Below are 24882 nucleotides of genomic sequence, written 5' to 3' on the forward strand. Positions count from 1 at the left end.
TGATTATGTCCATCTCAGGTTACCGTCTGTCCCTCGGCCTCTGTTCAGGTTTATTTTCTCGCTAAGGACGAATGTTTCGTGCCACTCTTTGAAAAATATCATGGAACAATGCTCTGTGTGCGAGAGACAGTAGGGAATGTGCTCCCCAATAATCTTTCATCAGTTTCGGTACCCTTATGATAAAGTAGCACATGTCACGAAATTGCATTTTGAATCCCCTCGATGACGAAGTAGCCTTGTAGCCTATTTTGCACAGCAAGGAAAAAATCTTGGCACGTAAAATAGAAAGAATATGGTTGTGTTCTTTGCTTATATTTATACCATATTGACTTGCGGAGAAATGTTTATGTACTGTGTTTTTTGTTTGGTTCTCAAGCCCCTGGTTGTCCCTTTGACTGCTAACAGGGTAAATACAAACCGAATGACTCATTAGCACGCACTCACTCACAGTGTGATTAATGATTTGTTGAAAGACAGGCCCTGATTCCTGCCGTGGTTTAGTGCATTGTTTCGGCTGAAAGAGAAGGATAGAGGAACCGAGAGATGGGGATGACAGCTATGTGATCTATAAATTGTCCCCGGTAGTGACAGGCAGACTATATATTGTTTCAGCTGACGGGGAGATGGAGAGGGTTACAGAAAACAAGGGAGAGGGGGAGGGGAGGGGTGGGGTGGTAGGCTAAGGTCCAGGAATGGAATGTAGGTGTCCAAAATGATCATTTTATTAAAGATATTACACATTTCACGAAGGCAAGTGTTCCGTAGTTGTCTGACAAGCATCATTTTAAATAAAACTTAAAGCTTAAGATGCTGTCATAACTAAGACTGTATATCAGCGATGGGCGACCGCTCTGCGAGTCAAAGGCTCATCCTTTTCTGTTATTCCACATTTTTATTTGAGAATAAAACTTTGATCTGAGCCTACTGCATTAGATCAACCTCACTCTGTGAATACATGAACCCCCTGGGTTCCCTTCTTCCTCAAGAGATTTTGTATCTGTTCATTGCATGGGAACTTAGACGTCCATCTGATTTACGTCATTGCTCTACAAAAATAAACAAATAGGTACGTATGGCGCAAACGACTGGCGGAGACTGAAACGGAGAATGGAAAGTGAGAGAAACCGTATCTCTCGTCTCTTTCTTCTAACATTCACACCTGTCAGTCTACCCCGCTGCTCACTGCCAGAACAACATCAACACGAGTTGCGATGGCAGCCGTTGCATGAGCGTGAGCACACTGTTCCTCAAAACCTCCTCAGGGAATGAGCCTTTTTGAGTGGCGACACCTAAAATCTGGAATGTACTTCCACGAATGCACCATTCAGGCAAACTGCCTCCCGCTGTTCCAAACGCCCTTTAAAGCCCTTATTTTGACCGATTTTTACTCTGGCCTGAAGTTCTATGTGCCTTTCGGTATTCCTGTCTCCTGTTGCCTAGGTTTTTGCCCCTGGAGGGGACCCCTGGTGTACAGTGTAAAGCTACTACTACTATAGACAACTACTGATAATAGCAACAACAACAAAACAACAACAATAATAATAATAATAATTTAAAAAATATTATTATTATTATTATTATTATTCATTTGGTAAGGGTGCCTACACTATAGTAACCATTATTTTCTCTTCCAGCGCAAACATGTCTGATGTAGAAGAGGAGTATGAGTGAGTATCTCAGGTTTAATTATTACATGTGTTGTTCTGTAGGTGTTAGTTGGCTGTGCTGTTTAATCTGATTGTTTGATTATGCTGTTTATGATTTGATTGTTGGTCGTACTGATTAATCTGATTTGTTGGCTGTGCTGTTTAATCTGACTGTTGGCTGTGCTGTTTTATCTGATTGTTGGCTGTGCTGTTTAATTTGATTGTTGGCTGTGCTGTTTAATCTGATTGTTGGCTGTGATGTTTTATCTGATTGTTGGCTGTGCTGTTAAATATGATTGTTGGCTGTGCTGTTTAATCTGATTGTTGGCTGTGCTGTTTAATCTGATTGTTGGCTGTGCTGTTAAATGTGATTGTTGGCTACGTTGTTAAATGGGTCTTATACTCTCTGTCTTCCTCCAGGGAGCAGCCTGAGGGTGAGTTACTGGCTTTTTCAATTTTAATTTATTAATTTCTGTGTCTGTATTTATACTCTCTGCTTTCGTCTTTTCAAGCTTTCCCTTTCCTTCAAAAAGATCATCTACTAGGCACAGATATGTACAGGCCAAAGATATAAAATGCATAAACCTGTTAACCAGGGGGTTACATAGATCTGTTCTCACGTCTTTTGTACCAGATACATTCGGTCTGCTTGTAGCTTCATGTAGCATTGAAAACAACCGCTGCATTGATCTCCTCTTAACAGAGACAATAAATGTCCTAACATCAGAACCTTTATTGTACCTCTAACCCCTTTCTAAGCTATCTCTTACAGTTTCTCTCTCTCCTTCTCTTGAAAGAAGAGGAGCCAGTGCAGGATGAGCAGGAGTACCAGGAGGAGCAGGATTACCAGGAAGAACCGGTGCATGAAGATGGAGGTGACGCTCCATACCATCTCTTCACCTGATCTCCCCATCTCTCCGGAATGCATGCTTCAATACACCTGACTGGCCGACTGATTCTTATTTGCATTTGTTAGCTTTGAATATCTGACCAATGTATATTATTCTCACAAACTGAGATCTGTCAATCATTTCTCTCCTCTTCTATTGGCTGATGTGCTGATGCTCCTGTGGTACTGGGAAACAGACCAACGAGACTACACAGACTACCAAGGTACTGAAGCAACATATGTAATATATAGCCCTTATGTCAGACACCAAATAATGTTATGCTTATTTGCTGTATGTATAATGTTTTTATACATATGCATTATGTTATATGTATAATATGTTATTCTGGCTGTTATATGTACTGTATAAAATGTTATTTATCTGTTTCTTTAACTTAATGATCTTGTTTTATTGTGTGTCTGCCTATTCGTTTTTTGCACACATTGAAAAATCTAAGTTACATTCTGTGCATGGAAACATGTACTTGTGCAACTTAAGTGTATGTAATTGCATAGTATAAGTGAGGGGTCAAAAACTACATTTCCCACAGTTCCCCTTAGACAACAGTTGGACTCTCACTCCTGGATAGTAAAGGTTCTCCCCCCCCCCCCCCCCCCACTTGCACTTTGAATCGATTTAACTCAAATAAAATCGATTCCTGAGCAGAAATGTTTTGTTCTTTCCATTTGTTTTGTTCTTTCCAACCCTCGGTCTTTGTGCCTTCTTTCTCTCCTCCACTCTCACTCTTTCTCTTGCTCTGTCGTTCTTTGGCATCTCACATCAGATCATGATGCCCAGGAGGAAGGTGAGGGCTGGAGTTTACACTAACATCAATTTGCTTCATTCTGATAACCCAAATTGCTCCCATTGTTGTCTCTAACTTCCCCGTCGGCCATTTTGTACCTTCCGTGATACAGCGAAGAGACCAATGAAAGTAGCTGGCCTCCACTTGCTGCTGGGCTCATGCATTGTTAAGGGCAGAGCTTAAGTGGACTGATAGATGTGTGTTGGAGGTGTGATTTATTGTATGGAGGAACTGCCTGTTGCTCTTATTTTGGTTCAGCTGGTCCTGGTTGTTCTACTGTGGTGCAACAGACACCTTCATTCGCATTACACTACCTCTACTGCTAGGATAATCACAATTCTGCAGTTGCCACGAACAATTAATGAGAGTAGCTTTGCTACTAGTCTAGCAGATACATTGTCCCATAATAAAAACACTTGATTATGGAAGCGAACACGTCAGTCTGTGGGACGCTAGGCAAGATCTTGAAAATGGACGCCAAAGTAATAAGAATAAATGCTACACAGAGGCCACTTAACCATGTCAGGGCTCTAGACGAGCCCACTCTGATAATAGGCATTACTTACTATTCATATGATGCTTCTGTTCTTCCTACATGTATTAATGAATCTCTCTCTCTCTTGCTCTCTCTCACTCTCTCTCTCTCTCCCCCCCGCCCCCCCAGAGGAGGAACGTCCTAGACCAAAGTATGTACTTAGTACTTATACATGAACTTACAGGACAAACATAATACAAAAGTATAAGCGTATGTCATTAATATCATTCAAATCTTTGTATCTTAAAAAGAACTTATTCTGAGGCAGTTTTATTTGTTCAGCTATGAAACCTAGACTCTACATAGGGGCTGCTCAGGATGTTTCCATTGAAAGTAGCTTAACATTGATGATACTGAACGTTAATATCCACGAATGAGCACTGCACAGATGCACAGGAGCTCAGGGTACCCCCCCCTCCACCCCCCATCTCTCTCCCACAGGCCCTTGGTCCCTCAGCTTGCCCCACCCAAAATCCCAGAGGGGGACAGAGTGGACTTCGATGTGAGTCCGTTCTCCTTTATCAATAAACAATAATGATCAACAATCAAAAACTATTAACAGAATATTGAGTCTATGCAAAAATATTGTCTGCAGTTTACATTCAAACTGAGCACAGTAAAATGTCCGGTGTTGATTCAACTGTAACAGAGTACATATGAGTCCAGTAGGTACCAGACTGACCATTTTACTGTGTAGCAGACTACTGGTGTAATAGGTGTAACAGGTATGATCAGACCTGGGTAAAATACGTATTTGTTTTGGATTCAAATACTTTTCTGTGCTATATTGATCTTGCCTGGTGTAATTGAGCCTGCCAGCATGACCAGAAGGTGGGGTTTACACTTTTTGAGAGTATTTCATTGGTTCCAATACACCAGACAAGATCAGTAAAGCATATAAAAATATTTGAATCCAAAACAAATACGTATTTGAACCAGGTCTATTTGACTCAGGTCTACATTCTTCCATACTGTCATTACTGTTGTGTACCAAGCCTACTAGTTAGTAATTGACAATACTAAGATAGTTACTGAAGCTGAACACACAGAGGGAGCTGAACACTGGTGCTCAGTCTGAGATAGTTACTGAAGCTGAACACACAGAGGGAGCTGAACACTGGTGCTCAGCCTGAGATAGTTAGTGAACCTGAACACACAGAGGAAGCTGAACACTGGTGCTCAGCCTGAGATAGTTACTGAAGCTGAACACACAGAGGGAGCTGAACACTGGTGCTCAGTCTGAGATAGTTACTGAAGCTGAACACACAGAGGGAGCTGAACACTGGTGCTGCTCTTTCACAGGACATCCACAGAAAGAGGATGGAGAAGGACCTGCTGGAGCTGCAGACCCTGATCGACGTCCATTTTGAGCAGAGGAAGAAAGAGGAGGAGGAGCTCATCGCATTGAAGGAGAGGATTGTCAGTAAACTCTCTTTTTTTCTCTGTTTATTTAGTTCCGTTACATTAAATTTAGTTCTATTTGATTCAGTTTGTTTCAGTTTGCATTGTATTTGTCAATGAGAATATAATCTCAATCACTTTTACCTACTTAAATACAGGTTAAATTAAAAATCAAATAGTCTGCATGTGAATGTCAAACCATTTTTGCGGGACAGGGGATGCACCTGTATTTAAGATCGATTCTGGAACCCCGTTGTGGGCCGTTAGTTTGATGTTACTTTATGATGCCCCTGTTTTCCCTCTCTCATTTGGAGTGCTCAAATGCATCTCCCTCAGCGCTCAGTGCTAAACCCCTGCATGTGAGCTGCCGCCCAGATAGCGAGCGACTCCGGGCTGGGGCTGTGGCTGAATCTGGCCCGGAGTCGCTGTCTGGGTGGGGTCACAGTCATGAGTCACGGGACGGGATGGCTTTCTGGGTGCATGATGAGATGCTGTAGTCCTGCCCAAACTTGTGTCAACCTGCGGGGCACGGCCCAGATTCCATACCAGACTGTGGGTCCCATCCATGCACTAGAACAGAGCCTTAACAGATACCAGACCATGGGGCCCATCCATGCACTAGAACAGTGCCTTAACAGATACCAGACCATGGGGCCCATCCATGCACTAGAACAGTGCCTTAACAGATACCAGACTGTGGGGCCATCCATGCACTAAAACAGAGCCTTACAGATACCAGGATGTGGTCCCATCCATGCACTAAACAGAGCCTTTACAATACCAGACCATGGGGCCCATCCATGCACTAGAACAGTGCCTTAACAGATACCAGACTGTGGGGCCCATCCATGCACTAGAACAGAGCCTTTACAGATACCAGGATGTGGGTCCCATCCATGCACTAGAACAGAGCCTTTACAGATACCAGACCATGGGGCCCATCCATGCACTAGAACAGTGCCTTAACAGATACCAGACTGTGGGGCCCATCCATGCACTAAAACAGTGCCTTATCAGATACCAGACTGTGGGGCCCATCCATGCACTAGAACAGAGCCTTAACAGATACCAGGATGTGGGTCCCATCCATGCAGTAGAATAGTGCCTTAACAGCCTGAGCCACCCGGCAGCCTGTATAGATGTGTCAGATCATGTGACAGATATGATGTAGTTGTGATGACGTGGTAGACACTAGCACAGACATGCCGTTTCTCCCTCTGTCCATTAGGAGAGGCGTCGGTCAGAGAGGGCGGAGCAACAGCGGTTTCGAGCTGAGAAGGAGCGTGACAGACAGACGAGAATCGCGGTGAGAACGATTTGCGCGCCGGGGTACGGACAGGAGCAGCACTGGAATGTTCCGGTGACATGAGCTGGGTCTGACCCGTACTTTCATGGCAGAATGACATTACATTACATTCAGAAGTGCGTTACTTTCAGAAGTACATTACCTTGTGATCATTTAATGGAAGCTCTTACCCAGAGTGACCTCATAACGTGAGAATGTGAGAAGGTCATCCACCCGAGTTATTTCAGCGATAGTGCTAGACCTCACTGACAACATACCCAGACTAGTGTAGTAATCGAGACTAAGTGCTACACCAGTGTAGCACTATATGAGAATTAACTTTAGCCAACCTGCAACCATAATACAGATCAGATTCATATCCGTCAAAGGTGAACCCTGAACCCCAAAGTAATAAGAATAAATGCTACACAGAGGCCGCTTAACCATGTCAGGGCTGCAGATGAGCCGACTCTGATAATAGGCATTACTTACTATGCATATGATGCTTCTGTTCTTCCTACATTAATGAAGTATTAATTAATCTCTCTCTCTCTCTCTCTCTCTCTCTCTCTATCCCTCTCTCTCTCTATCTCTTTCTCTCTCTCTCTCCTCAGGAGGAGCGCCAGAGGAAGGAGGATGAGGAGGCCAAGAAGAGAGCTGACGATGAGGCCAAGAAGAAGAAAGTTCTCTCCAACATGGGGGCCCACTTTGGGGGATTCCTGGCCAAGGTCGGGGCCTGCTTGGTCTTGTGGCCACATAAATCCAAGCATGCACACACGTAAAACCACCATAACTGCCCTGGCGCTCGCATAAACAGCCTCGTAAATCAGCCGTATTCACTCTTGCCCTTGGAGGGCCCCAGGGTCTGCTGGGTTTGCTTTATGGCGTAAAGAACCGAGGTGAGGTAACCGTGTAATAAACGGCTCTAACTGACAAACTAAAGCTGAATTATGATGAGAAACTAGCACACCATGGGCTAAGGAGGATACACCACTGTCATGAGTAATGCTCAGATGTAAATATGTCATTTTGTATTATTATGTAACTACACTTTCTGCTGAAAAACACTGTGCACTTTGCAAGGCATGCGCTGAAAATAAATAAATATATTATTATTATCATTATTATTATTATTATTATTATTATTATTATATGCTGTTTATCTCTGCCAATTCCAGGCGGAGCAGAGGAGGGGGAAGCGACAGACGGGTCGGGAGATAAAGAGGAAAACTCTGGCAGAGAGACGCGAACCGCTGGGCATCGACAACCTGAGAGAGGACGGCCTCAGGTGAGTCTGTACCCAGACCTCAGGTGGGTCTGTACCCAGGTCAGGCCGCAGGTGAGTCTGTACCCAGGTCAGGCCTCAGGTGAGTCTGTATCCAGACCAGGCCTCAGGTGAGTCTGTGCTCAGGCCTCAGGTGAGTCTGTACCCAGGTCAGGCCTCAGGTGAGTCTGTACCCAGACCAGGCCTCAGGCGAGTCTGTGCCCAGTGTGTGTCCTGTGTGAGTCTTTCCCTGGCATTTGCTATGAAGGTGTATGGTCCATGGAGTTAGTCAATAGTCATTATATGTTCATTTCAAGAAATCTTGTTGTCTAACTACCATTTGAAGCTAGTGAAATGGGGCCACACTGCCCATACTAAGTGTCAATTGGTTGCTTGATTAATGTTAATTATCTGCCACTGGAGTGTCAAAATTAATAAAATATGTCAAAATAATTATTTTTTATGCATTTGTCATTATGTAGTATTACATTATTTGCTATTAATAAGTACGATAATATTTCAGAAAAATACAACAGGCTGTCTCATCACAGTAAATGTGATTGCAGCTGGTGCATAAAACTTAAGTTAATTCGTTGAAAAATCCCCGTGGAGCATCACAGGAATTTTCAAATTCATGAATTAAATTACAGGCCATGTCCTGAAGAACTAACAAGAAACCTCAGCCCCACATAGTGTAAATTGTGTAATATTAATCTCGTTGTGTTTTTTTTTTTAACCCTTTTTATCCCAGGCAACGAGCCCAGGAGATGTGGAACTGGATCTATCACCTGGAGTCCGAGAAATTCGACTTCATCGACCACATGAAGAAGCAGAAATATGAGGTGAGAGGGAGCGGTGATACGTCTGCGAATGCGTTATTTACGCAGCACAGTTTAAATTACATATGTAAGAAGTTCAGCTAGCCTACAAGCAAAAAAAAAAAGCCCCAAAAAATTGGACTCCTGATTGGCTCATTAAAGGTTGTCTCTGGAAAGTAATGCCTAGACACTTCAGCCTAGATATTGCAGATGTTAGACTGGGCTGGCAACTGCCGCATTGACTGGCTTTGTCCACCAGGGGGTGTACAGTGAGTTTGAGTGGGACCTGGCTCCTCAGGTTTAGTGCTGCATTAGTTCCTCCCAAAAACTCTGCAGGGGGCCACATGTTACCAGTTGTCAGTACGAGCTGTGCTCCTTCTCTTATTGATAATGGGTAACCTGTAATGTTGCCTGGCCTGCAGTGTGTAAAATAGTCACTGGTTTGTGGGTAATAGGAGCTCATATCTTCTGTACTGTTCCTTCAGAAGAGGTACACATTGGGTCGAAAAAAGGGAGTACTGTGAAAGAAATAAGTTAAAGTTTGGTACTCATTTGTTCCTCTTTTTTGCTGTTTATTTTTGCTATCTTGTTTTTTTTTCCAGATTATTGTTCTCTTGAATAGAATCTCTCACGCCCAGAAATTGTAAGAAAATCTGTTTTTGTGTACACCTCTTAATTGCTGATGTGTTTGCTAATATGTTTACAGTAATATCATCGTCTGCTTGAAACATGTTTACTAATTCTTTGTTAATTGGAGAGTCTAAATTGCCCCAGGTATGAGTTTGTGAGTGAATGGTGTGTGTACTCTGCAATGGACTGGCAAACTGTTCAGGATGTATTCCTGCCTCTCGCCCAGTGCATGCTGGGATAGGCTCCAGCTCCTCGTGCGACTCTGACCAGGAGTAAGCGGGTATAGATAATGGATGGATGGATGGATGGATGCAGGAAATTTCTACATTTTTCCTTTAAATTAATTTTTTTTTTTTAATAACAAGCATGCATCTTTATCTTGTGGCCTAAATGCAAGGAAAGAGTGGGTGCACATGTAGTTGGCGGTGGTGTATATATTCTGTTTCACTCGTTCCCTCTTTCCCCACTCTTATCCTGGCTCTCTGTCTCCTCACTCCTGCAGCAAAAAAGTCCACGGAAAAGGCAAAGTCGGGGGTCGCTGGAAGTGAAGCGCCCCCTAGAGGAAACGACAGAAACGCAAAACGGACGACTGAACGCGGAGACTGTTCTTATGCTGCTCCAGGAAGCTAGCGGGAACAAGATGAACATCAGTACCTCTTTTCCATCCACGCTTTTCCTGCTTTAAATGCATGCACTTGACCCTGAAGCGATAGCACACGATGTATAAATAATAAAACTGCTTGCATTTTACTCAGCACGTAATAGTCCCAATTGCCTCTTTGAGAAACCCGTCGGTTTCCGTACGTACAATACACCAAAACGCGAGTGTGAATTCTGTTCTTTAACGGCTCAGCAACCGTTTGTACAAAGACCCAGCGGGTGGGGGGAGGAGCTCACTGATTGATATCATAGAGGCACGGTAACAACAGACACAAAGACATTAGGAGAGGATTACTTCCCATAATAGGGCACATGTGACTACGATTCATAAACCCATAAACCCAACAGAGTCATACGTTCCTCTGGCCTGGCGCTATAATAAACAGACTTATTCACTGTTGGCCTTGGTGTTTATACAGATCTGTTCTCACACAGATAGATGGTTTGCGATAGTTTTTTTTTTGGATGGACAGTTGGAACTCTTTATATATAGACGTTTACTAAGTTTCAGTATCTCGCTCCAAAGGGCAGATATTGGACCTGGCAGATTTGGGCAGCTCCTAGGAAAAAATAAGAAGATATTCTGACTGAGGCTTTGAGACTGGCGGAGAGCAAGAGAAGAGGAGTATGTTTGTGCGAACACTCATGATGCGTGTAAGAGTATCTGCACGGAATGTGACGGTACAGTATTTAACAAATGCGCCTGTGCCTTATCGATCTTTAAATGGGGCACATGCAGAATATTTTAGCTTAATGTCTGACTATATAAGCAAAGCGGTGTGGCAATTGTTGATTGCTAAAATGGAAAAAAAATGCATTGAGCTACGCTTCAAATATAGACGCATGAAAACATCTCTTTCCACCAAACACAGTGGGTAACGTGCCATCACAATTCACGAGAGCTGTAATTTTGGGGGATATTCAATACTAGCATGAAGATGTAAAATATTATATAATACCATGGAGACCAGCTGCGCTCTGTCCTGTCTCTATCTTTCCATCCCTCTTAATTCCTGGCTCACGTGTCTGGATAAGCCTATGGGTAGGTCAGAACAAGGACAAAGTTGGACGACTCATCAGCAAAACGCAGAGAACGAGTAATCCTTCATGAGAAAACAATATCAAAACGCTCACTCTAAACTGACAGAAAACGTATAAGCAGCGGGCAAATTAATATAATAGAAAGAGAAGCTCTTTAGCGAGCATTCCAGTTCATCCTCTCTGACCTGTGTGTGTGCGCCCTGGTGGCCGATACAATGCCATGGAGCAGAGGTGTCGAACTGCTGGTGGGAAGGGTCACAGTGCCTCTGGGGTTTTCGTGGTTTCCTTCCCATCAGCAGCAGTTCAAGGCCTTGAGAAGAAGGTGTGTAGATTCATCCAACTTGTAATTCCAACTTGGAATTAGGTTTCTTTGAAAGCTCTGATATATCTGACTAGGTGTCAAAAAACATGACGAGCACACAAACACACACATGCCTCAGCTTAACCAAAGCCCACCGCTCAAGGTAAATAAATCATGAATCTTTGCTGCTTTGATCGTGAATGCTCTTTTACCCCACACAGCCAACTTACCTTACCTATCTTAAAACCGGAGCTGAACGCTACGTAACTGTTCGTTTGGTGCGTAAATTCACATTCCTTGGGAATAATCATTGCAACAGGCCATCTCACGAGACGGGTTACTGCGATCTTGAGTTTTCCTATGACTTGCATGAAGCCTTGTATGGCGTAATCATGGGGATGTTTCCCATGGCTACCTTCTGTTCCATATGACATGAATGCATCAGGGTGGTCATTTGTCAGGTCTAAAGTAGGATCATTTCCTGTCACAATGAATTTATACTTCCAAACTGCACGTGCTCACGCCTTTTACCTGAAGAACTCTGCCAATAATTTTCCAAAATACTATAAAAAATGGAATATTATGCGGATATGACTACATTCACATAAATTATACAGAAGCTCCACTTGCTGAGGCCAGAAAATACCTTTTAGACTACTGCTTGCAGTTATTCAAGTCTCACACAACTTTAGTATGAGTATCCAAAGTTTTGTTAAATAGGTTAAGCATTAGCATGACCGGGGTAATAGGTTAAGCATTATCATGACTGGGGGTAATAAGTTAAGCATTAGTATGACTGTGGGTAATAAGTTAAGCATTAGTATGACTGTGGGTAATAAGTTAAGCATTAATATGACTGTGGGTAATGAGTTAAGCATTAGTATGACTGTGAGTAATAAGTTAAGCATTAATATGACTGTGGGTAATAGGTTAAATATTAGCATGACCGGGGGTAATAGGTTAAGCATTATCATGACTGTGAGTAATAAGTTAAGCATTAATATGACTGTGGGTAATGGGTTAAGTATTAGTATGACAGGGGGTAATAGGTTAAGCATTATCATGACTGGGGGTAATAAGTTAAGCATTAGTATGACTGTGAGTAATAAGTTAAGCATTAATATGACTGTGGGTAATGGGTTAAGTATTAGTATGACAGGGGGTAATAGGTTAAGCATTATCATGACCGGAGTAATAAGGTAAGCATTAGCATGACTGGGGGTAATAGGTTAAGCATTAGTATGACTGTGAGTAATAAGTTAAGCATTAATATGACTGTGGGTAATGGGTTAAGTATTAGTATGACAGGGGGTAATAGGTTAAGCATTATCATGACCGGGGTAATAAGTTAAGCATTAGCATGACTGGGGGTAATAGGTTAAGCATTAGCATGACTGGGGTAATAGGTTAAGCATTAGCATGACTGGGGTAATAGGTTAAGCATTATAATGACTGGGGGTAATAGGTTAAACACGATATGAGAAAGGTTAGGTAATAGGTAAAGCATTAACATGGTATGGGTTCAACGGGTAGGCATGATCTGATAAAGAATAATGGGATTGCCAATGGGTAGGGGAGGGTAGTTTGTGAGCAGTATGTGTGAGATTGTGTACACACGTATGAGTTGTGTGTGTGGGGACTTCCATGTTCCCTTTGGCTTCACTGTGAGTGTGTGCTTGTAAATGTCGTTGACAAACAGGAAGCCTCTCTCTGTATGCACATAAACCTATAAACCTACAGTATGACATAGCCCTGGGGCCTCATTTATAAAAATGTTCTTAGATTTATACTTGAACTTAGTCTTAACATCATTTCTGACGGTGTGCTTACGTTCGATTCTTAAAAGATACTGAGCATAAAAAACCTTGCTTACGCAGGTTCTAAGAAGCCCATTTGTAACTTACGCACCTGTGATCTATGAAACTCAAATTAACTTAAAATTTACGGCACCTGAACATGCCTTACAATCAGCGATTTCCCCTTACATAATGCTAGCACAAAAGAGGGTTTAGTCAGGAATAACCATGGACCAAAAGAGAAAAGCAAACTTTTTGGAAGATCATCATGCGCAAAAAAGTCATTCCGGTCTCTGAAAACTCTCTCCCTTCTAAAAGCACGGTTTTCAATATCTTCCAATAACGCAATTGAATCCTCCTATTCATCTTCTCCCTGTTGTTTTCCTTTATTCTCTTTCTCCTTCATCATTGTCATTATTACAGAATAATGGTCATGGTTTAGCAGAAGATGCATGCATTTCACCATGCGTTTTGGTAATATCTCAGCAGATCTATACTTCAGTAGCAGTGGAGCCACTCCTTCATCGTCAACAGTGCAAGTATTTCCTGTTTTCTCAAAGTGTCTTTTTGACAGTTTCTCTGTTAAAAGCACTATGCAAATGTAATTTACGTGAACTGAACTGTCAGTGGAGAACTCTGAACACCACGGTGCACCCTACAATGCTACCTCTGCACCTCAGTCAATAAGAAAAGCCACCTGTAGAAAGTCCCATTGCACCATCCATCCCTTAACACCAGTAATTTATTTAGATTTGTTTACACAAATTAGTGTTTTATGACACATGTAAAATGTTTTCAGTGATAGAAACCAAGAAATCAAATTTTACTCTTCTCTAAGCCTATTTGCACATGCACGCAAACACACATATGTGCAAACATGCACAAACACACACACACACTCTCTCACAAACGTAAACGTGAACACTGGAAACAAAGGTAAGAAATGTCATATGGTTGGGTGTTTTGAAGGGGGGATGGGGGGCAATTAGTATCGTACACCCCCCTGGGGGTAGCGTTGCTTAGCGATGGGGTCCCTTAAGGAGGGCGTCCACCTCCTCTTCAGGCTGGAGGGTGTGCCACTGGGCTATAGGGCGCCTGGGATTGGCCAGCATGTCTGACCAATGGCGGAGCCCCACTCCGGAGGCCCCGTAGCCAATGAAAGTCTTGCCAATGGCGTCATTGCTGCCCAGCTTGTCGTAGTCGTAGACCGTAATGATGACTTGCAATTTCTACATGGAAAGAGAGGCAGGTCATTAGTAACGTACACTATCAGACTGTCAGAATACTTTTTTAAAACCTTTACCATTTAACCAGGCGGGCCAGGTGAGAACTAGGTTCTCTTTTACAGTGACCTGAGGACTCGATGTGGGTAGGAGATGCAAGGGATTGTGTAGCCAGTCAGCTACATGGGGAATGATCATGTGGCCAGATGTTGACAGTAATTTTTTTTTGTTGGCCCGTGCTCAGGAGATAACACCCCTACTCTTTCCTAAAGTGCCATGTGATCTTTCACGAGCGCACGTATACAGGCGCAGGTGTGGAATCAGTGCTCAGTCTCACCTGTATCTGATCGAAGGGAACCTCAAAACTGAAGCTCTCGTTGAAATAGGGGTTGAGGGTGTTCTTCTTCACCGTGGTCTTCTTCTTCTTAATCCTTTTCCCATTGTGCTGGAGAACCACTTTCACGAAGGGATCTAGGAGGAAGACAGAAATGCATTTTCATTGGCTGAATTCAGGACGTGGAAACACTGAGAGGGAAGGTGCACTTGGCAGCTGGGGGTGGGGGTGGGGGCGGAGCCCCACCGTTTGAGTGAGTGCCATTCATCTCAGCACTCTTTCTCATTGGCAAAGCCTTTAAACACCTGCCGTTCTCTTATCGCTAGGAAACAGAGTAGGCCATTATTTAGGGAGATGTAAAAAAAAAGAAAAATTGAACTGTTGAAACCATAGTAACAATGATGTAACAATGGTGACTGAAACTGAAGCATAGTGAAGTTCCATAAGGCAAAGGCTGTGGATAAGTGTATAAGATGTAGAATTCAGTATTACAGGACCAGGTTTAAATTTTCTGAGTTAGAACATCGGGTGCTGCTGTTGCACTTTTCAGAAACTTCAAAATTTATTCAACTGTACCAACAAAAAATAATCTGTAGAAATTGTTTACAAAATATGTAACACCAAGAAAGTCATGATTATCCTGAGTAGGGAATATGTATGCATCAAACATGAAAAAAAAATGATGTGGCCATTTTAAAGAGTGAACCAACATTAGCTCTTGAGGATTCATGCGTTCTGAAAAAGGAATTTGCACCAGTTCTGTCTTTGTGTTAACTTGACTATTACACGTTGAATTGTTCGTGTTTGTGGGTGAACACCAGACCTTTTCTGTACAAGAGCAAGATGGAGAGAGGAAAGGTGTAGGAACGAGGTCATCACCTGACAGACCGCCCACGTCCATCTTCTTGAGGTTCTTGGCCTCCATCACGTTGACGGTGAGTTTGCCGGCCGTGGGGACGTAGCGCAGGGAGATGCAGACGTCGCCCAGCCTCTCTTGCTAAGGAGTAAAACAGTTAAACAGATGGAGATTCAACACGGGGCTCTGAGAGGATGCAGTCTTAGAGAGGAGAGGAGAGGGAAGGAGAGAGAGATGGGGGAGAGAGGGAGGGAGAGAGACAGAGAAAGAGGGAGAGGGTGGGGGGGAGAGGGAGAGAGAGAGAGAGAGAGAAGAGAGAGAGGTGGGGGAAGAGGGAGAGAGAGAGAGGGGGAGAGAGACAGAGAAAGAGGGAGAGGGTGGGGGAGAGGGAGAGAGAGAGAGAGAGAGAGAGAGAGCAGAGAAAGAGGGAGAGGGTGGGGGAGAGGAGAGAGTGGGGAAGAGCGAGAGAGACAGAGAGAGAGGGAGAGAGTGGGGGGAGAGGGAGAGAGAGGGGACAGAGAGACAGTGAGAGAGGGAGTGAGAGTGGGGGAGAGGGAGAGAGAGTGGGGAGAGAGAGACAAAGAGGAAGGGAGAGAGTGGGGGCAGAGGGAGAGTGACACCATGGACAAAGAGAAAAGGGGATGCAATGAGAGAGAAAGAAAAAGGGATGTGATGGAGAGAGACAGAGAAAGGGATGTGATGGAGAGAAAGTGTGTGAGAGAGAAGAAGGGATGTGGTAAAGAGAGAGAGAGAGAGAACCCTCGATGGTGTAAGGAGGGCACACTGAGAAACAGCAGACAGGGAAGGTAAAAGTAGAGAGCTAAGTGGTCTGAACCTGCTCTTTTTCTCCGCTCTGCAGGTCCCTCCACTCGTGCATGGGCTGGGCCAGGTCCACGCTGTTCATGGGGATTTTCACCTCACCGATCACGTCGTGTTTGGAGAAGCGGTCAAAGTCGTAGACCTGCAAGACTAGGGTCTGGCCACCCAGCTCAGCATAGGGGATCTGACTCAGAGACAGAGGGAGAGAGAACGCCCATCTAAAGCACCATTACACAAAGAATGCCCATCTAAAGTACCATTACACAAAGAATGTCCATCTAAAGCACCTTTACACAAAGAATGTCCATCTAAAGCACCTTTACACAAAGAACATCCCCAAAGCTTGCAGCTTTACAAATTGGGAGGTCATACAACAATTACTTCAACTATTCAAATAAATATAGATCAGGGCTACCAGCCCTGTTCCTGGAGATCCACGGTCCTGTAGGTTTTCACTCCAACCTTAACAAAGCACACCTCAACCAACAGCTAGAGATGTTGTGGAGCTGATAATTAGTAGAACCAGATGTGCCAAATTAGGGTTGAAATGAGAACCTACAGGATGGTAGAAACAGGATAGAAACAGGGTTGGGCAGCCCTGATAGAGATGATGACCCACACATCCAGATGGCATCCCTGACCCAGTGCTCCGAAAACAATGAGTAATAAAACATAAAACTGGCAACCCTGCAGAGGTCAGAGGGAAGGTCATGCAGAAAGGTAATGCCACACGAACACCACGCAGACCTTAAAGGTGAAGGTCTCGTTGAAAACAGGGCAGAGGTTCTTGCGCTGAATCTTAGTCTCAAATTTCTTCTTCTTGTCGGGCAGCATGTAGACCTTGACATAGGGGTCAGAGGTCCCCCCCATGTCCATGGCAGCCAGATCCTGGGCCTGGAGAATCCCCACTATGAGCTGGGAGAGACCAGAGAGAGGGCTTCAGCACTGGAGTCAACAACCAACACCAAGAGACACAGAGATACTCTATACTGAGAGAGACACAGATGCTCTATACTGAGAGACACAGATACTCTATACTGAGAGAGACACAGATGCTCTATACTGAGAGACACAGATACTCTATACTGAGAGAGACACAGACGCTCTATACTGAGAGAGACACAGATGCTCTATACTGAGAGAGACACAGATACTCTATACCAGTGGTCTCCAACCCTGGTCCTGGAGAGCTACAGGGTCTGCTGGTTTTCACAGTGGCTCTGCTCTTCATGAATCAATGACAGCAGTTGATTACACAGTTAACTCAACTCACCTGGTGTCTTGGTCTCAATTGGGTGCTGATTTTAAGGTGAAAACAAAAACCAGCAGACCCTGTATCTCTCTAGGACCAGGGTTGGAGACCACTGCTCTATACTGAGAGACACAGAGATGCTCTATATTGACAGATGGCACAGCTAATCTATACTGGGAGAGAGACTACTACACTATACTGAGAGAGATACAGATACTCTACACTGAGACACAGAGACACTATAATCTATAATGAGAAACACACACAGATACTCTCTACTGTGAGAGACACAGATACTCTATACTGAGAGAGACACAGATACTCTATACTGTGAGAGACACAGATACTCTATACTGAGAGAGATGTACAGTTACAGAGACACACCTGGGAGTCAGTGAAGTTGTAGTCCAGGGTGAACTCCAACTTCCCCAAGTTCTCCTTCTCCTTCTCTGCTTCTCCCTCTTTCTTATCTCCCTCTTCCTGTAGAGGAGAAAAAGAAGACAAATGTGCATTATAATGATGATAATGACGATGACTCCAGCACTGCAATAGAGGAGACGAGAGATGCCCTGTATATGATTCAGCAATAAATGAAGAAATGCTATCCGAATTGCTCTGCCCAACGAAACACATCATAACGACAATCCTTCCCATGTTTGTTCCATTACAAGGGCTGTTATCCCCTTTATACAATATTTCTTAGGAACTATTGAAACACCTTCTATGTAACATGGAAGTACTGTCGCCTCAATGTTCAAAAACAAGTTAAACAGACTGAAGATTACCAGGTAGCATAGCGCAAAAGGAATTCCTTTTTTATGATTTCTGATTTTGATTTATTTGAGTGTCCTACATCATAAAGATGCCCAGCCCACACAGGCTTACAAGACACCATAACTCATACAAATCCATGCTTGAGACAGGGCACAGAGAAGAAAAACAAAAGGATTATCTCAATTCCTCATATTCACCCTTGTAAAACAACCCAGGATTAACAATAATAGGCATAATTCATGAGTTCTGTACATGAAGGATCCTCTGTCATCTTTTCTGGGCATTAGCTGTAAATTTAGCGCTAAAGGACTGTCCCTCCAGACTAAAATGCAGAGATTCGCTGCATTATCGGGGGTGTGAGGTACGGCTGACCCCCCCCCTCTTATTTCCCCCACCCCACTCTGTGTCCCGCTCACCTTCTCTCCTTCCTTCTCTCCTTCTCCTCCAGCCTTCTGCCGGCGCCCCGCCTTCCTCTCCCTCACTTTCTTGGGCTTCTTCTTCTTGCTGATGAACTTCTTGAAGACGCAGAAGGTGAAGCAGCCCACCAGCGCCAGCACCACCACCACGAGGGCGCCCACCGCCCACATGGGCACTGCGAGGACCAATCAGAGCGTGAGACGCCGAGCCGCCGTCAGCGCGAAGGGAGGGGCTTCACTGGAGGAACACACGCAGGCACGCAGAGGGACGGATTGCTCCACAGACAGGTGGGCTTATGGGTAGGACTCAATTACAGACGCACAGACACTTAAACCAACTAGGCAACATTAACATTGCATTTTAATGACAACAACAACAGCAATACTACTACTAATAATTATAATAATAAAATAATATAAAGTCTTGTTATTTTATCGTACAATAAATTATTATTTTTCTTCTTCTTCTTCTTATTATTATTATTATTATTATTATTATCAAGTTATATATTTAGTATACAATATATAAGTTATATAAATTATATTTCATGATGTTGTAAACTGGAAAACCAGCTTACAGAGCAATGTTATGTTTTATATATATAATATATAAAATGCAGAAATAGATACATAATATAGGCATTATCCTTTTAATCTGGATAGCATGAAGGTCACCTTGAAAATGCCTAGAGGGAAAACTACAGCACACATTCAAGGGGTAAATGAAGCGTACATATGCCACAGATATGACTACACATTACGGCAGGAAAGCTGATTGGTAGAACATGCAGGGAATAATGGATGTGGAAGTGAAAGAGAGGAGAGAGGTGGATGAAGGCAGGAAGGTGACTGAAAACATGGACTTACTCTTCATATGGTGGTCTGTGACAGGGGCGAGAAAACAAGAACAAGAAAAGAAAGGGATGTTAATGATGGAAGGGTGAGGTGGGCTGGATTTAAACGAATAAAGCCACTGCATGTTGCCCGTGGTTCTGTTATCTCCACACTCTGCTAAATCCCCTGCCATGCTTTCTTTACCCGTTTTTCTCCAGCCAAACTGCAGTGCTCATAATGACCTCTAAACCCTGTTTCAGGAAGCAGGATTACTGAGTTAACTGGATAACTGCACTGAGTAAAACCCAGAACCCTCTCAAATTTTGAACATGGACTGAAGTAAAAAGAGCTGTTCCAGGTTTTACTCAGCGCAGTTATCCAGCTAACTCAGCAATCCTGCTTCGCGAAATACCCCAAGCAGCACATTCTCTTCCGATGGACACAACACCAAGCAATGCTTCTTATCACGCTGCAAATAGCTGGTCGGACTCACACACAGACATGAGTCTGAGGAAGACTCCTTGTGTGCAGCGGATCCACCAGTAGGGACAGACTGAGACAGTCCCATAATCCCTGCCACTGGTGAAGACCGCTGGACACAGCCGCCATTGGCGCGGTCCGGATTCGATACTACACCAGAGCGTCCTTACTGGAGCAGTGACTTAACAGGAAGAGCCACCTGGTAGCTCTGTCTCTTATAACCTGAATGCAGAACCCATTTTATATGACAGGAATACATTAAATTTCCTTCCACTAAATTACAGTACTCAAATTTAGTGCTTAGCAGTGTTACACAGCGAATCACAGTGCGGTGGTGTTCAGTATAGCAGTGTCACACAGTGAATCACAGTATGGTGGTGTTCAGTATAGCAGTGTCACACAGTGAATCACAGTACGGTGGTGTTCAGTATAGCAGTGTCACACAGTGAATCACAGTGGGGTGGTGTTCAGTATAGCAGTTTTACACAGTGAATCACAGTGGGGTGGTGTTCAGTATAGCAGTGTCACACAGTGAATCACAGTGGGGTGGTGTTCAGTATAGCAGTTTTACACAGTGAATCACAGTGGGGTGGTGTTCAGTATAGCAGTTTTACACAGTGAATCACAGTGGGGTGGTGTTCAGTATAGCAGTTTTACACAGTGAATTAGAGTGTGGTGGTGTTCAGTACTCACTTGGCAGTTGCCCATGCTCATTTTGGAACTTGTTCTTCATGTGTACGTAGTTGTGCCCGTGATGGTGATGGGGTGGGGTGGGGGCCAGCTCATGTTCCCTCTCGTGTTCCGGGTTATGTTCCCGCCCGTGTTCCCACTCATGGTCTGGCCTATGTTCCCGCTCGTGTTCCCAATCATGTTCCTGCTCATGTTCCCACTCATGTTCCGGTCTATGTTCCCGCTCATGTTCCGGTCTATGTTCCCGCTCATGTTCCCACTCGCTCGGATCTGCCGTCCGTCGCCGCCGGCGTTCCGTGGCGGCCATTCGCATCGCAGCTATAGGGGAGAGAAGGTATTGCGGGAAGTAAGTCGCTGGTCCGGTATATTTTATCTGAGCTTTGTGACTTAGATGCTTTAAGTCCCCTGTGTGTAATACCCTATATCTCTGAAAGTACTGGAAAGCCCCATCTGATTGGTTGACTCTCCTCCCTCCTATCCTCTATCCCTCAAGCTTTATCTTCTCCGGACCCTCCTCCGGATCAGGCTTGTGTGCACAAGTGTGTGTGACATCACTGCACTGATACACTCCACATATTTAATGAGATCTGTGTGGCAGACTAAGTCTGTTTGCGACTGCTTACAACTTAACTGCAGTATCACAATTACAGGAACATTGCAGTGATATATATGTCAGTCTTTTTATAAAACTAAATGTCCCTTGTTAGCTGTGTGGACACTGAAAATTTCTATTCAACAATTTTTCATTAGAAAATCGTTAACATTGGTTTGTAAACATGCACCCACTTATTTTATACATTTATTTTGCACATATCTACGCTTTAATAAGAACTTCCTATGAGGATTTGTGCTTTACATTCATTTTAAATTTGCAATATTCATTTAATATGAACCAGAAGGCTATGAATTGGCAGAAATGTATATAGTGTTAAAGCAGTGGGTGTTCACATAACCAGTGTTACAAATCTGCTGACTTCAGTTCATTTATACATACATATCACCACTGCTACATTCAACATTTTTCTTATTTGTAAAGAAATGTATTTAACTATAGGCCCCAAAAGGCCTGACCTTTGCTGTCTGTTCAGTAGTTTTTCTCATTCAAACGGATGTAGCTGAATGTATATGGAGCTACTGTGACAATCAACAGGTTGCTTGCTAACATGCTAGTTAGCATATCAGACTCACAAACAGTTTTTTCTATCCAATAGCAGTTCATTGATAGTTATTATGGATTATTATTATTAGTAGTAGTAGTCATAGTAGTAGTAGTAATACTGTAATGCATTGCCATTTTCATTCATTTTACATCTAATATGTTTAACAGCATATTCTGAAGTCACCCTGGTGTTATGTGTCATTTACATGTTCTGTATATGCTTTGGCAATACTACCTAATGACCCTAATCTCCCCCTACTATCTGATACTCTGTCTGCGCCCCCCCCCCCCCTCCCCCCAATCTCTCCGCATTATCATGGCCTCTCCCTACAGACACATAACAAGATTAATTTCAGAAGGTAATCCAACAATCCAAAAGCTTATCTAAATTAGGGATGACTGTACACAGTTGTAAACAGATTGTTTTTCAATACTAGTTGAAGGCCTATACATCACAGGCATTTAGCAGACGCTCTTATCCAGAGCAACTTACACATCTTTTTAACATAGCATTTGCATAGCATCTATTTATACAGCTGGATATATACTGAAGCAAAAAAGCAGGTTAGGTACTTTGCTCAAGGATGCAATGACAGTGTCCTAGCGGGGAATCGAACTTGCGACCTTCAGGTTACAAGACCAGCTCCTTACCTATTAAAATACACTGCCGCTCATTATACCACACTACCCATAGTTTCACTATGACAACGTAACCGATATCAGTTCCGACAGAATTCCAAGGCTGTGCTGATGCACCAATAGATGAGAATGGGTCGGGAGTAGATCTGACGTTAATAGGCTTGTGATTTTAACAGCCAATGTTACAGGGATGTGGTTTGCAGAGTGCACTTTCCGTTGTAATCGTATAACAAAAGAACAATCAGCAACACCTTCTACAGGCTGCCTCGGGGTACATATCCATAATGCAATAATTATGCGTTAGTAATTATGTGTGACACTTTCCCCGCCTATGGTTCACTGCGAGAGAATGCAGGGCCAGCGGAATCTCAGTCTCTCTTTGACCTCTGGATCTAAGCAATTACACTGACTAATTACAACAAATATCCCTGTTAAACCTTTCTTATGAATAATGACTTTAAAACTGGCAACACTTCACAATAAGGTCACATGGTTTACCATTAACTGATGTAGTTGTTAACCGCTAACTACTGAACTACTAAAGTTAATCTGCTTTGTTAATGTATTTGTACATCATCAATTCATGTTAACAACTACGTTAGTCAATGCCAATTCTGTTGGATGAAGAGAGGGGGCAGAATTACTATACAGTATAAGGGGAGAAGGAGAGTAGTGGGATGAGACCTGATGATGGGGAGAGAGATTATATCTGGGAACCACGGATTGGAGTGTGATTGGCCAGTTGAAAAGGCAATGGGTGTGGTTCAGGAGAGTTCAGACAGTGATTGACAGGGTGTCACAGGGAAGATGTATGGGGGGTGGAATGGATGGAATCTGAAACGCCAGTACATTGATTTGACCTGGATTATATATATTAAGTACGCATAATTTGAATTTGTTTTATGTTAATAAACAAAAAAGGTTCCTCCAACGAGGGGTGGACGAGGTGGGCCAAAAAACAATGTGAAGCATGACACGAAAGATGTTCGAATTAAAAGGTGATAGACTACACTACAGCGCTCTAAACGAATTTATTCCAGATTCCCGGTTGACAGATAAGGCTTGGGATTTTCTAGAAAATAATTTTGCACATTTCTGAGTACATAATTTTGCTACCCATGAAAGATCTAAAGACTAACACCGCATAAAGCAACCTGGACAATCGCATATGGTTAAAAGCCTATTTTTAAAAATAAAAATATAAAGATCAAGCACAGGGACACTCACAATAATAATATTGTACATTTCAGCTACGACTCTCCGCTTTGTTTTAAGACAAATGTGCACGTTACATCTTTGATGGAGGGTATGTGGGAGGGAAAAGGGCTGAGGCGGAGGCTGTAAGATTTATTCAGCTGTGACCACGTAAACACGCTGGCACTTTTATAAACACAATGGACTAATGAACCATCATACATGCAAAATTATTTAACTAAAACACAATTTTCCCACATTTCCCAGGTAAACATCGACCTTGCAAAAGTATAAGCAGGCTGTTTTTCTTGAGTAAACGTTTTCTATTCCACCGTAGGAAATTAAAACCAATATTTTGACTGAACGGAATATGATCTAGCTTCTAAATACGCGAATAAATTGACATTTAATTATTTAGAATTAGTTCTTAAAAAAGTTTGAAAACAACCTACCCGAGAAAGTTTTATCCTCTCCCAATTCTCTTGACTCTTTTGTCGTCTTGGGAATACCTTTGCCTGAAAAATCTGTTGCACCACCTCATATCTCCTACCTCCCCCTCCCCCTCCCTCCCACCCTCTGCAAACCCACGGCTAATCTCCTACATTTCCCGAATCATGTGCGCATCATCGTTCCTGTATTCTCAGTCTATATAAGGCGCATCGAGTTGCGAAACCAATGCTCGACTTAATCTCTTTCTGTCAGACTCGTTCAGTAGCACGAAGTTGTATTGCTCTTTTGCTTTTTTCTACCAACCTGTTTGAGTCAGAATTATTTTGTTTACGATGTACGCCTGCCCAGCCATTACGGGAAGAAAAGTAGCTGACGGTTTCTGTCATGCTTTATTATGTCTCAGCTACAACCCGCAGCGCGCGCTCACATCCTGCCCTCTTCTGATCTCTGCAATATCCAAAACAATCTCAATCCCAAGGTTCTGTCACGGTACGGGTGCTGGGACCCAGGCGCAGAGTGGGAAAAAAACCACGAAACTCAAAAAGGGGAAAATTAACAAAGACTTTACCAACAGGCAAACAAACAGGGAACAAACAAGGCCACAATGGGCAAAACCACAAACTCAAAAAATATCTAAAAGCAGAAAACAAGGGGGACTCACAAATACAGGCAGGGCAGAACACGGTCAGG

At 43.3% G+C, this 24882-nt stretch overlaps 2 protein-coding genes and 1 long non-coding RNA gene across 4 annotated transcripts; 2 read left to right on the plus strand and 1 right to left on the minus strand.

Annotated features, from left to right (window-relative positions):
• Nucleotides 1-1783: 1783 nt before the first annotated feature.
• LOC135243969 (uncharacterized) lies at nt 1784-2525 on the plus strand. The gene is made up of 2 exons (XR_010326865.1): nt 1784-2080; nt 2444-2525. It is a non-coding gene; the product is annotated as an uncharacterized LOC135243969 (long non-coding RNA).
• Nucleotides 2526-3320: 795 nt separating this feature from the next.
• On the plus strand, nt 3321-10031 carry tnnt1 (troponin T type 1 (skeletal, slow)). The gene is made up of 10 exons (XM_064316130.1): nt 3321-3341; nt 4006-4027; nt 4318-4378; nt 5179-5295; nt 6506-6583; nt 7177-7290; nt 7741-7850; nt 8578-8668; nt 9247-9287; nt 9777-10031. The coding sequence occupies exons 4-10, from the start codon at nt 5197-5199 to the stop codon at nt 9820-9822; spliced, it is 579 nt and encodes a 192-aa protein (XP_064172200.1). The 5' UTR covers nt 3321-3341; nt 4006-4027; nt 4318-4378; nt 5179-5196; the 3' UTR covers nt 9823-10031.
• Nucleotides 10032-13796: 3765 nt separating this feature from the next.
• Nucleotides 13797-24296, minus strand: syt5a (synaptotagmin Va). 2 transcript variants are annotated; one of them, XM_064316115.1, is made up of 11 exons: nt 24195-24273; nt 22483-22560; nt 20754-21068; nt 19614-19628; nt 18747-18922; nt 17941-18036; nt 17052-17219; nt 16321-16488; nt 15509-15626; nt 14633-14766; nt 13797-14301 (listed from the first exon to the last, which is right to left on the minus strand). In XM_064316115.1, the coding sequence occupies exons 3-11, from the start codon at nt 21061-21063 to the stop codon at nt 14092-14094; spliced, it is 1395 nt and encodes a 464-aa protein (XP_064172185.1). In that variant the 5' UTR covers nt 21064-21068; nt 22483-22560; nt 24195-24273; the 3' UTR covers nt 13797-14091. The 2 variants fall into 2 exon arrangements, with proteins under 2 accessions (XP_064172185.1, XP_064172184.1); XM_064316114.1 differs by lacking the exon at nt 22483-22560 and having other exon boundaries at nt 24195-24296.
• Between the last annotated feature and the right edge of the window lie 586 nt (nt 24297-24882).

The sequence above is a fragment of the Anguilla rostrata genome, chromosome 17, assembly GCF_018555375.3.
Source record: "Anguilla rostrata isolate EN2019 chromosome 17, ASM1855537v3, whole genome shotgun sequence".
Lineage (NCBI taxonomy): Eukaryota > Metazoa > Chordata > Actinopteri > Anguilliformes > Anguillidae > Anguilla > Anguilla rostrata.

Excerpts from the sequence above, each read along its gene's own strand:
- tnnt1 (XM_064316130.1), top strand. The coding sequence starts at position 5,197 with ATGGAGAAGGACCTGCTGGAGCTGCAGACCCTGATCGACGTCCATTTT. Across the intron at positions 5,296-6,505 it reads TCGCATTGAAGGAGAGGATT|GAGAGGCGTCGGTCAGAGAG; the intron begins GTCAGTAAACTC and ends TCTGTCCATTAG. Across the intron at positions 8,669-9,246 it reads TGAAGAAGCAGAAATATGAG|ATTATTGTTCTCTTGAATAG; the intron begins GTGAGAGGGAGC and ends TTTTTTTTCCAG.
- syt5a (XM_064316114.1), bottom strand. The coding sequence starts at position 21,063 with ATGCGAATGGCCGCCACGGAACGCCGGCGGCGACGGACGGCAGATCCG. Across the intron at positions 18,037-18,746 it reads GAGAGAAGGAAGGAGAGAAG|GAAGAGGGAGATAAGAAAGA; the intron begins GTGAGCGGGACA and ends TCTCCTCTACAG. Across the intron at positions 14,302-14,632 it reads TTCCCTTCGATCAGATACAG|AAATTGCAAGTCATCATTAC; the intron begins GTGAGACTGAGC and ends CTTTCCATGTAG.